This window comes from Diadema antillarum, unplaced genomic scaffold (assembly GCF_040938485.1).
Source record: "Diadema antillarum isolate AM-2024a unplaced genomic scaffold, OU_Dant_1.0 seq00001003_RagTag, whole genome shotgun sequence".
Taxonomy (NCBI): Eukaryota; Metazoa; Echinodermata; class Echinoidea; order Diadematoida; family Diadematidae; genus Diadema; species Diadema antillarum.
The window spans coordinates 1,127,597-1,144,781 of NW_027271841.1; the positions used below are offsets into that span (position 1 = coordinate 1,127,597).

General features: G+C 39.3%; 1 protein-coding gene and 1 long non-coding RNA gene across 2 annotated transcripts in view; one reads left to right on the forward strand and one right to left on the reverse strand.

Annotated features, from left to right (window-relative positions):
* Positions 1–17,185, forward strand: part of LOC139742488 (uncharacterized) — a 91,266-nt gene that overhangs the window by 40,957 nt on the left and 33,124 nt on the right. The window lies entirely within an intron of this gene.
* LOC139742486 (uncharacterized) lies at positions 524–8,308 on the reverse strand. The gene is made up of 2 exons (XM_071653024.1): positions 6,092–8,308; positions 524–4,976 (listed from the first exon to the last, which is right to left on the reverse strand). Exons 1-2 carry the CDS (start codon positions 7,724–7,726, stop codon positions 2,037–2,039), a joined length of 4,575 nt encoding a protein of 1,524 aa, XP_071509125.1. The 5' UTR covers positions 7,727–8,308; the 3' UTR covers positions 524–2,036.

Here is a 17,185-nt window from a genome sequence, read left to right on the forward strand (position 1 = left end):
CCCTTCACAATTGTCACTGGGCTTAATCATGCACAAAATCTCTGAATGGCCCTCTTCTATTCATGTGCATACTCTGAATCATAAACTGTTGCTTGAAATTGCCTTTCTCATTTGTGTGTACATAATACCAACAATGACTCTAGTTTTAAATGGAACACAAAAAATACTAACTTGCATATGTATTGCATTGAACTCACTTTCAGATGTTGTTCGTCCCCTAGTAATTTCAACTGCATTTCAACAGCAAACCTATCTATGTAATCGTGTATTAATTCTAATCAAATACACCTGCATGTATTTTCCATGCAACCTCCTTACATTCATTACATATAAGTATTACGTGCAATATAAACTGGCATGTAACTTGTCAGTCTTATTCAATACACTCAACTCATTCATGTTATTATTGCTGTTTGTGTATACAATCAATCAACTTCCGAATTGATTTACAACCTTTATAATGCTAATGCTCAAATTCCTCAAATAAGAAATATGTATGGAATTTGCATTTATGTCATTCATTATTAAATGATGTACCATTTCTTCAAATAAACTTTGCCTTGTGCTCGTTATTTCTTTTGAGAACCTTGTTCGAGTAATGCGACCCGACCTTGATATAAATCTAGTCTTGACTTCAGACCCATTTAAATCCTTTACTCATTTGACGCATCTATGACTCTTATTCTCACTCTTAAGCTAACATTTCATACATCCAGACTTTGAACAATTTCATTCATAGAGTACACAACTTGTCCAATTAATACAACACCTCTATCGAGCGCACTGTGCCCTGACTACATGCGCGACTACTGAATTCACTTTACTGCCTCCACACTCAGTTTCGCACAGTACCGTATGCGTTATAACATGTGACTATTGAACAACCTCTTTGCCCCTTTTTCCAACAAACTCTGAGGCTCATTTCCAACACACACAATAATTACTTGATATATGAACCAAATTTATGAAACTCACTTCTATGACAGAATGCATCAGTAACTGTAAGCTCGGTGCAGCCCTCTCTAATGCGTAATTCAGGACCACAAGTCAAACTCTTGTCTCTGCGGACCAAACCGGACGCTGCAAAAACGTGTTAGCTCTCTGCCGTACTTTCAGCTGCTAACTTCAATGATAAGGTATCTTTGAATGCGCACCTATATGGTGTCTTTAAAGTCAACAAAAATTTTCATTTTTCGTCTTTGCTCAATGAAACATACCTCCCCCCCCCCCCCCAATGAGGGGTTTACCTCATTCCAAAATGTGAAAATTCATTGACAATTAAATTTTGCCAGACACTTGAATACTGCTACTCTCATCAGTACTTGACATATACATAATGTTAAACTGGACTTGACATGTATAGCTCACATTACATGTAACCTCACTTAAAGCTTAATGTGAGATAACTTTCAGTCTTCATAACCTTCTGCTGGGTAAACTACTACTACTTTGGTTATCGGCCTCTTGTAGTCTGACCTAGCGGTTTTCACCTTCACATTCCTTACTCGGCCATCAGATCCCGGATATACATGCACGATTCTACCTAAGGTCCACTTTCCGCGTAGAGCATTAGGATCTGATACCACTACAACGTCATCAACGCGAACGTTTCGTCGTTCCACATTCCATCTCCTTCGAGGCACCAGTAGCGGAAAAACATCTCGATTCCACGCTTTCCAAAATGCATCGACAATGCGCTGGACGAATTAGACACGGTGTCGGGGGTTCCTCGTCTCCCTGAACGGACCTTGCGACACCCTACTCGATGCGCGACCTAACAAAACATCGTTTGGACATAGGTAACTACCGTCATCTGGATCATTGGGCGCCCTGCCGATCGGACGCTGGTTTACCAGATTTGCTACTTCAACAAAACATGTGTACAACTCAGAGGGGGACAGAACTTGACTGCCTATTGCTTTCTTAAGCGCATATTTACAACTTTTCACGAGAGCTTCAGCGCTTCCATTCTGATGCGGGGCATAGGGCGTTGTGAATTTCCATTCCACTCTGCGATCAGCACAATACTCCTTCAACTACACGTCATCCCAACCTTTCACCATCTCGCGTAACTCGCGTTCTGTGCCGACGAACTGTGTACCGTTGTCGCTCACTATGACCTTGGGTTGACCTCTGAAGGCGAAAAATCTCCGAAGCACTTGAATGAACTCCATGGTAGAACTATCGACAGCTACATCTAGATGTACAGCTCGCGTATTGAGACATGTGAAAATCACTCCGTATCGCTTCGCTACCTTATTTCTCCCGACCTTAACGTTGTACGGCCCAAAATAATCACACGCCGTGTAGTGAAATGGTGGAGTGAACGGTGCAGTGCGTAGCTCTGGCAAATCGGCCATCAGTTGAGACTCCAACTTACACTCCATCTTTCTGCATGTGACACAGCTGTGCTTTATCGACTTGGCAAGCTTGGTCACTCCGGTTATCCAGTACTTGCGTCTCACTTTAGCCGCAGTAGTCGCCACCCCATCATGGCCAATCTCATGAATTTGTCGTGTGATGAGCTTCGATACCCTATGCTGACCTGGTAACAGCGCAGGATGCCTGTTGTCGTAAGACTCAAAGTTCCTTCCCGCTCTGCCACCGACATAGATGATGCCGTCATCGACATACGGGCTCAGCGTTTTGAACTCTCCTCGTTTCATCTTAGCATGCAGTGGCTTTTGTACCTCTCTGATCCAGAACCGCTCAGCAGACTCTAACTCTGATGGATTGAGAGGTCCTTTCCTTCCATCTTCTGTAGCGTCACTGCCTGCTTTACACCTTTGCACCTTTGCATTGTGAAGAAATCTCTTGACGTATGCAGTGACCCTTATTAACTTCCTCCACCTCGAGTACCTCTCACAGTCCAAGCAATCTGAAGTTACGACTGCATTCATTACCTGTTCTGCTCTACGCCTCTCTTTGTTCTCTTCTGCATTTGGTGATGAGATTTCTCTGCACATCCACTCTTCCTCAGCCAGTTGAAGGAATTTAGGCCCATCTCTCCACCTTTCAAGCAACTTTGACACGGGCACCCCTCTGGATACATCGTCTGCAGGATTTTCCTTGCCATTTACATGTTTCCATTGTTGCGGATTGGACTTGCTCTGTATCTCTCCTACTCTGGATGACACAAAGGGCTTAAAAGCCTTTGCTTGGCTTCTAATCCATCCCAACACTATCATGCTATCAGTCATGAAAACTGTAGCCTGCATCTCCAGTGTCGTCTCCTCTCTGATAGCTTCATCCAGTCTAGTGGCCATCACTGCCGCTTGAAGTTCAAGTCGAGGTAATGTCAACTTTTTCAACGGCGCTACTCTTGATTTGGCAGCCACAAATCTAACATCATACTGGTCGCTGTCATTCATCTGCCGTCGAAGATATGCGCATGCACCAAAGGCATCCTCCGAAGCATCACTGAAGATACACAGCTTTGGCAAACCCATTGCCTCTGGTGGGGTTAGACATCTTGGGAACGTCACTTCATTGAGCTCCTTCATTTCTCTGAACAGCTTGACCCACTCCGCATTTTCTCTAGGCGGCAGCTCCTCATCCCAGTCTAATCCAAGTTGCCAAAGACGCTGCATACCTATCTTGGCTCGCACCAAGAAAGCAGAGGCAAAACCAATCGGATCAAATATTCTGGCAACTTGACTCAAGATTTGCCTCTTAGTCAATTTGCATGAGTCATCTTTCTCAGCTTCACTCTGGAGTAGAGTTGACTTCACTTGGTATGAAAACTCATCTGTCTCATGCTTCCATACAGCGCCCAACACCTTCTCCTCCGTCAACGCTTCAAGGACATTCATCTCATTTGATTTAGTCTCATCGCCTTTCATTGGGATGTTAGAAAGCCAGCCTTTAACCTTGAAACCACCCTCAGCTAGAACTGCATCAATGTTCTTGGTTAACTCCTTTGCCTCTTCTGACGATTTGACTGACGTGCAAACATCATCCATGTAAGTGTCACGCTCAAGAACCATAGCCGCTTCTGGATGCTTTGACTTTCCTTCTTCCGCAGTTCTCCTCAGTGCCACCTGAGCTATGGCTGCTGCCGGCTTATCTCCGAATGTGACCACTTGCTTTACATACACGTCAGGCTTCCTAGAAGTTTGCATATTTCTCCATAAGTATCGATGAACATGCTGATCCTCTTCTGTCATGAGCACTCTGTGGTACATTTTAGAAATGTCACCACAGATTGCTACTTTATGTTCTCGAAATCGAAGCAAGACCCCAAACAGATCATTCAACAAATTGGGTCCTTTCAACCAGTAGTCGTTCAAGCAATGGCCTTGGTAGTTCGCTGATGCGTTGAACACAATCCTTACTGGAGTGCTTCGTTTCTCTGGACGTATGACAGCATGATGGGACACATACTGCACAGGACCTTTATGAGCAGACATCTCCTCTTCTGTCAGCCTTCTAGAAAATCCCATCTTTTCCATGTCTGTCATTTGCTGGTTGTAGACATCAGCGTACTCTGGATCCTTTGCCAGCTTTCTCTCTATAGACTCTAGCATCCTCTCTGCTTGTACTCTGTTATCTGGCAAATCATGTGGGTCCCTTTTCCATGGGTATGGAACTCTCCATTGTTTTCCCACCTTTTCGCAAGAGTTGTAGATTAAGTTGTATTCGTCTCTCTCAGCTTTGCTCATGTTACCAGGCTTGCATTCACAATCACTTGCTCGTACTCCCATGCTTTCAGTACTCCAGAACTCTGACAAATCGACTGGTGGAGATATCTGAACATGTAGAATTCTGCGTGGGTTTTGCTGATTCACTCCTGATCCTCCAAACACAACCCACCCTATAGGGGACTTCCGTACTACTACGTTACCGCTCTGACGAGTCTCTCCTGAGTGCATCTTTGCATGGTCGATCCCAATGAGCAGATCCACTTCACCACTACCTCTGTTGACGTCGTTTGCACTCAAGTTTACCTTCTCAGCTATAGAACAAACATCAATGTCCTGTATCTTGTCACAAATGTACACACTAGTAGTTATGGACATATGTATGATGTACTGTATGCATGGCTGTTTTAATGTGTATGTACACAGGTTGACCAGATTCATGGAGAACATTCTACATGGTATAGATAAAGTACATACAGGCTGACCAGATCAGTGGAGAATTTTCTAGGTGGTATACAATGTAGTTATACAGTACATGCATGTAACAGGAAATACATTATAGCTCACTCAATCTAGAATGATTTCACCCATTCCAGAAAGTTCTGGGAAGTGCTTACATGTTTGGCTGAGGGAGGCACTGTCCCTGTAGCCCAATGTAATTGGTAGTTATTTTTGGTAATGATGTTTTGTACATAGTTAGGCAGTGAGTCATCCGGGTTTCCTGGAACTTGGACTGGCTAGTAGGGTGGAGAGAGTTATAGAATGTGCTAGAAGGGGGTGAATGGAGAGTATAAAAGCCAGAGAAATTCTGCAGTAGGCAGAGTACCCAACACCTCTGCTCTGAGAGTTACGTCACTTCTGGCTCTGAAGCGACTTGTTATAGTCAGTCCTGTGTTACCTGCTGACCTGTTATGTTTGTGGAGATATTTGGCCTGGGAGACATTTTGCCTGCAGATAATTAATTTGCCTTCATTGGGGATAGACACCATTTTTGTGTCAATGGACATTGCTACGGAAAAGCTGTGACGGGCTGGATTCCTAGCTGGACAATATTAAGTGAATCATCATTCAACGCATGAACTGGACGTGGTCGTCACAACGTTTGGAATCTGCACGTTTCGCCGTGGACATATTTCGTGGATTTTACCCCGGATCTATACCGTGGACTATCGTAACCTGCGCCTCTGGAGTTACGTCGGAGGAATCATTCATCGGTGCGTCACGAATCATTCGTCTGTGCATCGAACATCGTATTTGGACACTTTCAAAGGATTATTTAATACGTGTAAGTGATTCCACTACCGATTTATAACTGTTTCTATTGATCATTGTTGTACTGATGTGACGCTGATTACCAGTCTGTACCCACAATATCACTGTTAATAAACCGCCTGAACATCAGTTGATTGTTTCTTTTGTGCGATCATTCTCAGAGTGATTTTGGTCGTAACAATCTCCTCGGTGATACTGGGCAGTCCTACAGCAGATATGGTGCTCGCCCTCTTGCCAGCAATAGCACATACAGGAACCTTGTACAACTTTGTACGTAGTTGTTCGGTTTCTCCTCCCACCTTGGTGATTGTGATGGTGGTTTTGGTCCCTTTCAGATCCAATTCATCAGCAAATCCTTGCCTGATCATACTGATCTGTGCTCCGGAATCCAAAAGCACATTTCCCACTCTGCTTTCTGTCTTTGACTTGATGAATTCAGCCTTGAGGATAGGAAGAATCGCCTCTTTATTTCCAACTGTGGCGACACCGACTTGGTTCATCTCTTGATCCGGGTGAAGAAGGGGATGGTGGTAGAATTTGCATGGCTGCCCCTTGTAACTCTCAGTGCATAACCTCCTCCTTTTGCACGTGCTCATGCGGTGCTCTCTACCTGCTTGCTTGAGACAACTGAAGCAGGCATGATTGTCCTTGACTAACTTCAGACGTTCTTGTTGTGGCTTGGATATGAATTCTCTGCACTGATCAGTCCAGTGCCCATCCTTGGTTTTGCACATCCAACATCGAAACTCTGAAACCTTGGCAGGAATTGAAGCCGATACCTGGCTCACTGGCATCCTCGACCTTGCTTCATTCCTCACTGGTGCAGAGGAACGCATCCTTGCTCTCATTTCACTCTCCATCCACTTCAAGAGGGACTCTAGGGTCTGCGATGTTTCCTCATCTTGTCTCCGAAACCACAGCCTTCTATCATCCTCGTTTAGCTTCCTCTCTATTACAGCTAACATATGACTGTTGTTTATGTCATTATCTCGCCCTACCTCGTTCAATGTGTGGTAGCTTCTTCGAACTAGGTTCACGAAGTCGCAAAACCTCTCATCCTCACCGCCTTTCAGTGGCTTGAATCTGGAGATATCGTTGAGGATTGCATCAGCCACCATGCGTGGGTCTCCATAGATGAGATCTAATTGGCTCCAAGCTGCCTCATAATCTTGACCAATACCTCTTATGTGTCGCAGGGCTTTTCCAGTCAAGCATGACCGTAGAACCATCAATGCATCTCTTCCACTGTACTGATTATGCACAACATGCTTAAAATCTGCCTTAAAGATCATATATTCTCTTATGTCTCCTGAAAACCTGGGCAGCTTTGGTTTCTCCAGCTTGAAACGTGAGGTTACTGTCGCCGGTCCCTCAGGGGATGGACTCTCATGAACATCTTTTTGACAGTAATCCTTTTCCTTGATCTGAAGCTTGAGAAATGCCTTCTGACAATCCTCCATCCATTTCTCTTCGGCTACGAACTCTTCATCATCCTCTATTATCTGTGTGTAAGCCTCATGCTGTGACTGAAGACTTGCGTAGGCTTCGCTGTAACTCTTTAAAGCCTCTGAAACTTCACAAACAGGACGGTTCTCTGACAGCATGAAGTCCAGAGCATTACCAAGACGTGTGAATTTAGCCTTGGCTCCTCTGCGTCGATGCTTCAAACTCTTAGCGTCGTCCGCCATCTTGTATCCTCTGGAACACCAGACCCCAGGAGAGCTAAGAAATTGAATGTATGGATCACGGTAGCTCCAAAGAATTCGGCCTAATACACTCCGCACGTATTGTATAAGTGCATATCCAGTCTGCATAAGCCTGACTGGCGTTGCCTGCACATTTTATTCAATCTGCAAAAATATAAACAAGAGAAAGGAAAACGTCCTTAGTACGTGTATAAATGAGTTGCCCATCAACGTAACCCTTCACAATTGTCACTGGGCTTAATCATGCACAAAATCTCTGAATGGCCCTCTTCTATTCATGTGCATACTCTGAATCATAAACTGTTGCTTGAAATTGCCTTTCTCATTTGTGTGTACATAATACCAACAATGACTCTAGTTTTAAATGGAACACAAAAAATACTAACTTGCATATGTATTGCATTGAACTCACTTTCAGATGTTGTTCGTCCCCTAGTAATTTCAACTGCATTTCAACAGCAAACCTATCTATGTAATCGTGTATTAATTCTAATCAAATACACCTGCATGTATTTTCCATGCAACCTCCTTACATTCATTACATATAAGTATTACGTGCAATATAAACTGGCATGTAACTTGTCAGTCTTATTCAATACACTCAACTCATTCATGTTATTATTGCTGTTTGTGTATACAATCAATCAACTTCCGAATTGATTTACAACCTTTATAATGCTAATGCTCAAATTCCTCAAATAAGAAATATGTATGGAATTTGCATTTATGTCATTCATTATTAAATGATGTACCATTTCTTCAAATAAACTTTGCCTTGTGCTCGTTATTTCTTTTGAGAACCTTGTTCGAGTAATGCGACCCGACCTTGATATAAATCTAGTCTTGACTTCAGACCCATTTAAATCCTTTACTCATTTGACGCATCTATGACTCATATTCTCACTCTTAAGCTAACATTTCATACATCCAGACTTTGAACAATTTCATTCATAGAGTACACAACTTGTCCAATTAATACAACACCTCTATCGAGCGCACTGTGCCCTGACTACATGTGCGACTACTGAATTCACTTTACTGCCTCCACACTCAGTTCGCACAGTACCGTATGCGTTATAACATGTGACTATTGAACAACCTCTTTGCCCCTTTTTCCAACAAACTCTGAGGCTCATTTCCAACACACACAATAATTACTTGATATATAAACCAAATTTATGAAACTCACTTCTATGACGGAATGCATCAGTAACTGTAAGCTCGGTGCAGCCCTCTCTAATGCGTAATTCAGGACCACAAGTCAAACTCTTGTCTCTGCGGACCAAACCGGACGCTGCAAAAACGTGTTAGCTCTCTGCCGTACTTTCAGCTGCTAACTTCAATGATAAGGTATCTTTGAATGCGCACATATATGGTGTCTTTAAAGTCAACAAAAATTTTCATTTTTTGTCTTTGCTCAATGAAACAGACATCTTACTCCTGTTAATGATCACAGTAATTTGTTGTCATTAATTTTGAGCACTAAATTGTAAAAATATACGTTGTGACATCAAATATTATTAATGATTTGTATTAATATTTTTTTATGCTCAATATATTTTCGTAAAGATTTTCTCCGTAATCTTTTGTACGAACGAGCCTCATTTCCGGATCTCCTTTTCATCGTACATAATACACGCCGATGAATCGCATTCAGACAGTTTTCTATTGTTCTGTGTACACTTCAATACGGCGCTCCGGAAGCTGCGGGGAACGGGATACAATGAGTTACTACGTGCTTATTTTCAAGAGTCTGTGATCATGTTCAAGGTTTTTACATGCTTTATTCCGTAGTGAATAGATGTTGCATTTTATGATTTTCGTAAATCAACAAAGTGAAGCCGCATTATGCTTGCAATGGTAAGATTACTGTCTGATAATAATCCCGCCTGTTGAAACCACACGATTGATGCTAGTCACGTTCGATGTCTGGATGGCCGTCATGACTTGCATAATGACCATCAAAATATGACTTTTCGCATTCATTTTTGTGATAAACATCATTGAATAATTATAATCCTAGTAGATTGATTTATAAATAAATTTTGCCGACAACTTTGTTTACGTAATTGTGACATATACTAGGGTCTGGCTTAATAAACTATCAATAACCCGATCTTCCATTCATGTGTGTAGCAATAGGATTACATACACTGTACAAAAACCGCTAATCGCATACTTTATACAAGTATTGTTTGCTCACTTCGCAACGTACCGTACTTATACACGTACGCATGAATGCAATGTGGCGTTCAAAGGATCACACTACCAGCACTAACCGTGGTACTTACGTGTTGAAAAAGCATACAGTTTTGCTGTAGGTTGGTACTGAAAAGGTTGTAAAAAAGTCGTAGTTTTGCCGTTGATTGATAGTAGACGATAATGAGCAAGACCTTTTGTTACTGTAATCCTTCCCCTTGTGCTCGCTCCATACAAATTCAAACAATAGGAACTATAGGCGATTTCCAGCAGAGGGGCAGACTCTGGTGTCCTAATTACCTTTTGTCTTCGTGCATCGACGTGTGCGTAAATTTCTAAAGATGATGGGAATAGGATTCACTATCGGTGTCACCAATTTTGTGGAGCCATGCTTCGCGGTCGCCGATCGGCGGGTTTGTTGAACAGCGCGAAAATCTCGTGTCTTTCGAATGCTGGTAGAACATAATTAATGTCTGTTAACGTCAAGAAAATAAAGTCGATAAGGCGTCGTATGTGATGACAGGTGGGCAGTTACAGCTTCCTTTCAAAACTTTGATATATGTTTGCATCAGAAATAGGTTGAGGAATATCCCGATTTTGTAGTAAGATATATTTTCTTTGCGGGAAAATCGGCCACCAAAAAAAAGTCGGATGTTTGCCTTTACTTTTGGAAATGAACAGCGGTAACTATCGGCTCCGTAAGATGCTGAAATAAATGTCAGATGTTTGCTTTTAATTTTGGAAATGAACAACGGTAATATGCAACTCCGTATGATACTAAAATAGATGTCAGATGTTTGCTTATACCTTTGGCAATGAATAACGGTCAAGATTCATGCAGCTCCGTACGGTGCTAAAATTAATGTCAGACTTGATTTTGCGTTCGGAAATGAATAAGGATAACATTCGGTTCCAGACGATGCTGAAATAAACGTTGAATGTTTGCTTTGACGTTCGGAAAAGAATAGTAGTAATATTCAACTCCGTACGATGATAAAATAAATGCCGGATGTTTGCTTTTACGTTCGAAAGTAGATAGCAGTAACATACAGCTCCAGAAGATGATAAAAAAAAATGTCGAATGATCCCTTTGACGTTCGGGAATGAATAAAATAATATTCAACTCCGTACGATGATTTAATAAAACATATCGGATGCGCTTTCACTTTCGAAAGTTAATAGCAATAACATTCGACTCCGGAAGATGCTAAAATAAATGTCAGATGATTGCTATACGTTCGGAAGTGAATAGCAATAATATTCTGCTCCATACGAGGCTGAAATAATTGTCGGACGTTTGCTTTTACATTTTGAAATGAATAACAGTAACATTTACCTGCGTTCGATGGTAAAATTAATGTTTGATGTTTGCTTTGACGTTCGGAAATGAATAACAATAGTATTCAACTCCGTACGATGATAAAATAAATGCCAGATGTTTGTTTTTACGTTCGAAAGTAAATAGCAATAACATTCAGCTTCGGAAGATGCAAAAATTAATGTCGAATAATTCCTATGACGTTCGGAAATGAATAACCATAATATTCAACTCCGTACGATGATTAGATAAATATCGGATATTTTCTTTTAATATCCTTTCGAAAGTAAATAGCAATAATATTCGGCTCCGGAAGATGCCAAAATAAACGTCAGATGATCGATTTTACGTTTGGAAGTGAATAGCAGTAACATTCTGCTCCATATTCATGATGCTAAAATGTCAGATATTTGCTCTTATAATATACATTTCGAAATGTAACATTCAGTACCATTCAGCTGCGTTTTATGGCCAAGTTAATGTCTGATGTCTGCCCTTACGTTCAAAATGAAAAACAGTAACATTCGGTTCTGTACGATAATAATTGTCAGATTATTCATTTCACTTTCGGAAGTGGACAGCAATAACATTCGGCTCCTTGAGATAATAAAATAAATGTCGGATATTTGCTTTTAAATTTGGAAATGAATAATGGTAATATTTTGCTCCATACGATGCTAACATGAATAACAGATTGTTGTTTTTACATTTGGAAATTATTAATGGTATCAATTGGCTCAGTTAAATGCTAAAATGAATAGCGGATGTTTTCTTTCACGTTCGGAAATGAATAAGGATAGCATTCCGCTCCGTAAGATGCTAAAATGAATGTCGGTTAATACATTTGAAAATGAGTAACGGTAACATTCGGCTCCGTTAGGTGTTAAAATACAAATGTTGGATGGTTGCTTTTACAATCAGAAATGAATAACAGTAACTTTCGGCTCTTTACAATGCTAAATCAAACGTCTGCAAATGCTCCCACTTTCTCATTTCAAACGTAAGTTTTGACCACCTAAATATAGGCACAATTTTTATAATGATCAATAAGCCTACACTTGCTAAATCTTACAACTCAGAATATCGGTAAGATGATTGAATTTTCTATTTATTTATTTTAGACATGGGTACCTGTATCACTTCAGTAATACTTAATATGCATTTGTCTGTGTTAAGTGGGACCGATTTCGTTTTTTTTTTCTTTATTTTCTTTTTTCGTGCCACAAGAAGTTTCTTTCGGGCCACCGAAAGATAAAAATCAATGATTTTTGTGACGAAAGTTGGATAACGAAATTGTCACTGCATGCGTGTTTAGAATGAGATTAGAAAATGCCATCAATTACTAGACTTTGACCATAATCTTCTAAAATGGATATCAAAAGACAAAAGATGCCCTACATTTTTCCCCCTCCGTTCGGCCTATTCAAAATATGAACATATACACTGACAAAAAGATGTGATGTTTGAGTTTTCTGCAAAAACGTGTGACTGAAACTATTGAATCGTTTTACTAGATTGAAAACAGTTTTATGAAATAAAAACAACGTTTTTATGTCTCTTTCCACCACTCTTACATACGATGTTTTTGATTCAAAAGTGACAAAAAAAAGGTTCGCATGCCACCGATGTCCGTTTGTACCTTTACGATTTTATACTTTACGATTTACAAGCTATCGCAGCCATCAGGCATTATGCCATATACGTTGCGTCTTGCATGAACTTCAAATGGTTGGATATCTGTTCCTGATGCCCTTCCTCCTAGCTATAGGTATAATATTGTTAAGTACACCATCATCAACTATTTTTGAACTTTCTAACAACGACTTCATTCACTCATTGTTTGTGGCATTTTCTGACAATGGCCACCCTGGTTCGAATTGAGTGTTTTTGCGTCGGACAGACTCTGGAAAGCGGCCCATTGTCGTACGTGTTGTCTCTCCGTATAAAGGTCATCTTTCTTTCAGCGGTCAAACCTTTCATCCCATCGAACGGTCCTGACCTGGACCCTAATCTTGCCGGTGCTTATACGCACATAGAGGAGAAAAAATTCTTTTGTCCTTAATTCGTGCCGATTTCTTTGGTGATGATGAGCCAAACACGAGCCAGGCCTGTAGGCATAATACGCCCTATTATAATAAAGACAGCAAGCAATGATGTCTGTAGCATACATCCGCTCTTTCTTGCCATTCTTAAGTTTGAATTCTTTTGTTTAGTTCAATTGCCCAAGCTAGTGACTCATGCTAAGGAGATTTAAACTTTGATGGTTACTCATCTTCTCCTTTATCTGCATGTTTTCAAACTCTTGAAATTATAAGCATATCATAATAAGGTGAAACATGGCTGTACCATTCCTCTATATATCGTGACACTACTCTCTTAATTTCTAGGATTTATTTTTAAGTCCTAAGGATTTATTGCTTTAAGTCCTAGCGGACTGTAAATACAGACAAAACCTTAGGACTTAAAAGTAAGTCTTAGCTAGGATTTAAAAATTTAAGTCTATGTTCGACTTAAATTTCAAGTCTATAGGATTTATTTTTTAAGTCTTATTTGATTACATTTAAATCTTTCTTAGACTTGTTTTTAGAATAAATCCAGCTTGGATTTAAACGACGAAAGACTTATTTTAAGCCTTCCTTGGATTTATTTCAAATAAATCCATCATGGATTTAAACTCAGACTTCTGAAAATGACAGCCAATTGATGCACTTTCTTCACATGTAAAGGTCTATTTATTTTAACAAAATCAAACTGATGCATTTTTCACAAACATCGATAAGTTACAAAATATACAGATGATTGTCATACACATGTAGGCTCCAGAAAAAATGAAATACGACATGATGAAAACAGAGCATATTTTGCAATAGTCTCAGATGGTCACATCTTCACATTCATGTTACTGATGCTTCTTTCACTGTGTTCTGTAAACAAGTTACTAGACGACTGGAACCTTCATTGCCAAATAGATTACTTTTTTCACTTTTTTTTAAAATCTTGCAAGATGACTCCATACGACTCGATTCACTTTCATTTTATGTATTTCTTTCCCTGGTGAGCATCGTTAAGTCGTAAGATGGAAACTATGAACAAATATAAGATTATATATGAATTCTAATAACTTAAATTTTAGAAATGATGCCGTGTAATAAACAATACAGCCTCCATTAAGTTGACGTTTAGATTTACACGCTTTGTACGTCCCATGCATGCAATTTAAAGAATTATTTGATTTTTTGGAATGATGCATAGTATAAATTTAATCAAGAGGGAAGTAAAGGCCAAAATTAGTGTAATCAAATTAGAAAAGAGAAGAAATTTCCCTACACAGAATGGTGTAAAGACTATGAAAATCAGCTACGAAATAAGGAAGATATGCCTCTTTTCAATTTCACACATTTCCAGAAAACAGATCTTGTCCAGTCTTTATGAACGTCCAAATGAGGGAATTGATGTCATTCCTTCACAATATTTTTACACTTTTCACCTGCATGTATTTGCATATTCATACGGACTAGTCAAGAAATGTTTTCTGAAAACGTGTTACACTTCCTTATTTCTTACCAGACTTCCCTAATTTTTCCACTATTCCGTAGGGAAAATTTACAATTGAATCCAAACTGTATTACATACAACAGTAGGGAGCAAGATCTATGTAAACTCTGAAGTAAATTCACCTTAAAACATTAAGAAGCTCAAATAACAATTAACATTCTAAACTTACTTCTAAAATTCCTTGAATATCGATTGTCTGAAATGGATTTACATAAGTACATTTCCATACTGCATTTTGGTAGACAAAATGTTTGACAAAAGAATATACAAATTCCTGCTTAATCTATTGATATTTAAGAATCCATCTCAACTGATGACAGGGAACCACCTCAAGAGACTGTTCAAGTGAGATGGACCACTAGTTTCTTGATTACTTTGATGTCATATCTTGTAACAAAGCACTATGTTGAAGTGATGCAATCTGAATTTTTAACTAGAATTATCACTCATTGTGATTAATATACCCCCACCCACAATTGAGGGAATTAGCTCAACCAGGATTATTTTTTCTTACTTTTTAATAAAGAAAAAAATTACCATGGCAATGCACTGTTCCACCCCTCAAATCAAGTGCTCAAAAACTGAGTGAGCAAGATAAATAAACTGACGATTTCTATGGTTTTTACTAAAAATTGTGTAACCATGGCAACACAATGTTGGACATTAAGAAAAAAATGAAGTTTGCACAACTATAGGCCCTATATCATAGCCGTCATATGTGCCAAATTTCAAGCTAAATGCTAAAAGGGTGAGGGTTTAGTTGAATTCACATTAGTGTATCATTTTCATGCAAAATATACTGTTACCATGGCAACACATTTTCCACAGTGACAAAAGATTTTTTGCATATCTAGGTAATGTAGAGGTAACATGTGCCAAATTTGAAGCCAAAATGCTCTAAACAGAGACAGGAGAATCGAAATGTTTGTATGATTTTCATTGAAAATGCACCGTTACCATGGCAACACATTGTTTAACAATGATGAAATATGAAGTTTGCATATTTCTGAACTACAATGGTTGCATGTGCCAAATTTCAAGCCAAATGCTCAAAGACTGAGGGAGTTACCTGAATCCAAAATATTTTTGTATGATTTTCATTCAAACTATGTTGTTACCATGGCAACACAATGATCAACCATGACGAAAGGTTAAGTTTGCACATGTACGTACCATAGTGGTCAGGTGTGCCAAATTTCAAGCTAAATGCTCAAAGACTGAGGTTGTTACATGAATCCACAATATCTTTGTATGCATTTTAGTGAAAAGATGCTGTTACCATGGCAACGCATTGTTCACCATTGATGAAAGATTAAGTTTGCACATCTATATGCTAAAGTTGTTGCATGTGCCAAATGTCAAGCCAATTACTCAAAGAGTGAGGGAGTTAACTGAATCCACAATATTTTTGTAAGATTTTCATTCAAAATATGCCGTTACCATGGCAACACATTGATCGACACTTACGAAAGAATACGTTTACACATCTATATACCACAGTGGTCTTTTGTGCCAAATTTCTAGCTAAATGCTCGAAGACTATTCTAAGTTAGCTGAATCCACAATATTTTTGTATGTTTTTCGGTTTAAAAAAAGCTGTTACCATGGCAACGCATTGCTCACCACATTGTTTCCATATCTATATACCATAGTGGTCATGTGTGCCAAATTTCAAGTCAAATGCACTAAATTTGTTTAAGGTGCCCATCTGCGCTGAATCTATCCTTCCTCGTGGGTTCAAGCACATACTTTGGCTGGAAAACCAAAGTTTATTTCTTTATAAATAGAGAGTTTCATATTAAAGTGTTTAGCCACAACGTCATTATGAAAATAGCGACAAATCAGCGCTCAATAAATGTGATGGACAATGGCTCAACAACACTGTGGGAGTGATGAAAATTAGGTAATCGTTGAATAATTACAAAAGTGTTCAGGGGAACTTAAACTTTCTTCTTTCAATTTAAATCAATGCGGATCTGGCATTACTTTTTTTTTTCATCATCAACCAGACATAATATACAGAAAACAAGCCAAAGATGAACAATAAATAAATTGAAACTGGACATGTATAAAAACTTGAAATATTGTTTAAATGTTAACGTAGCAATGCAAATGCAAAAGTGAGGCACACACATACATGATAGCACCTCTAAAGGAAACATTGCGCCATTAACTTTTCTTATTGTGTTATTTTCATTTAAAAATGCACACAAAAAAAAATTACAAGGAAACTTTACTACAACCAGGGCATGACAGACATGCTTCTTGTGTGCATGGATTTGTAGCTCAATATAAATGGAAAAGTGAGGCACACATAACATAACTCAATATCCATGAGTCAAACATTATGCATGATAGTATCTTCAAAGGAAACATTGCAGCATTTTACCTGTGTTACTTTGATTTAAGAATTCACCGAAAATTAAGAAAACTTTGCTGCACATCAGGGCAAGTCAGATATGCTTCTTGTGTGTATGGGTTCGTGGCACAATGTC

Bases quoted from the DNA above. Each gene is read 5' to 3' on its own strand.
- LOC139742486 (XM_071653024.1), bottom strand. From the start codon at position 7,726: ATGCAGACTGGATATGCACTTATACAATACGTGCGGAGTGTATTAGGC. The intron at 4,977-6,091 runs GTTACGACCAAA...GACAAGATACAG, and splicing joins CCAGTATCACCGAGGAGATT to GACATTGATGTTTGTTCTAT.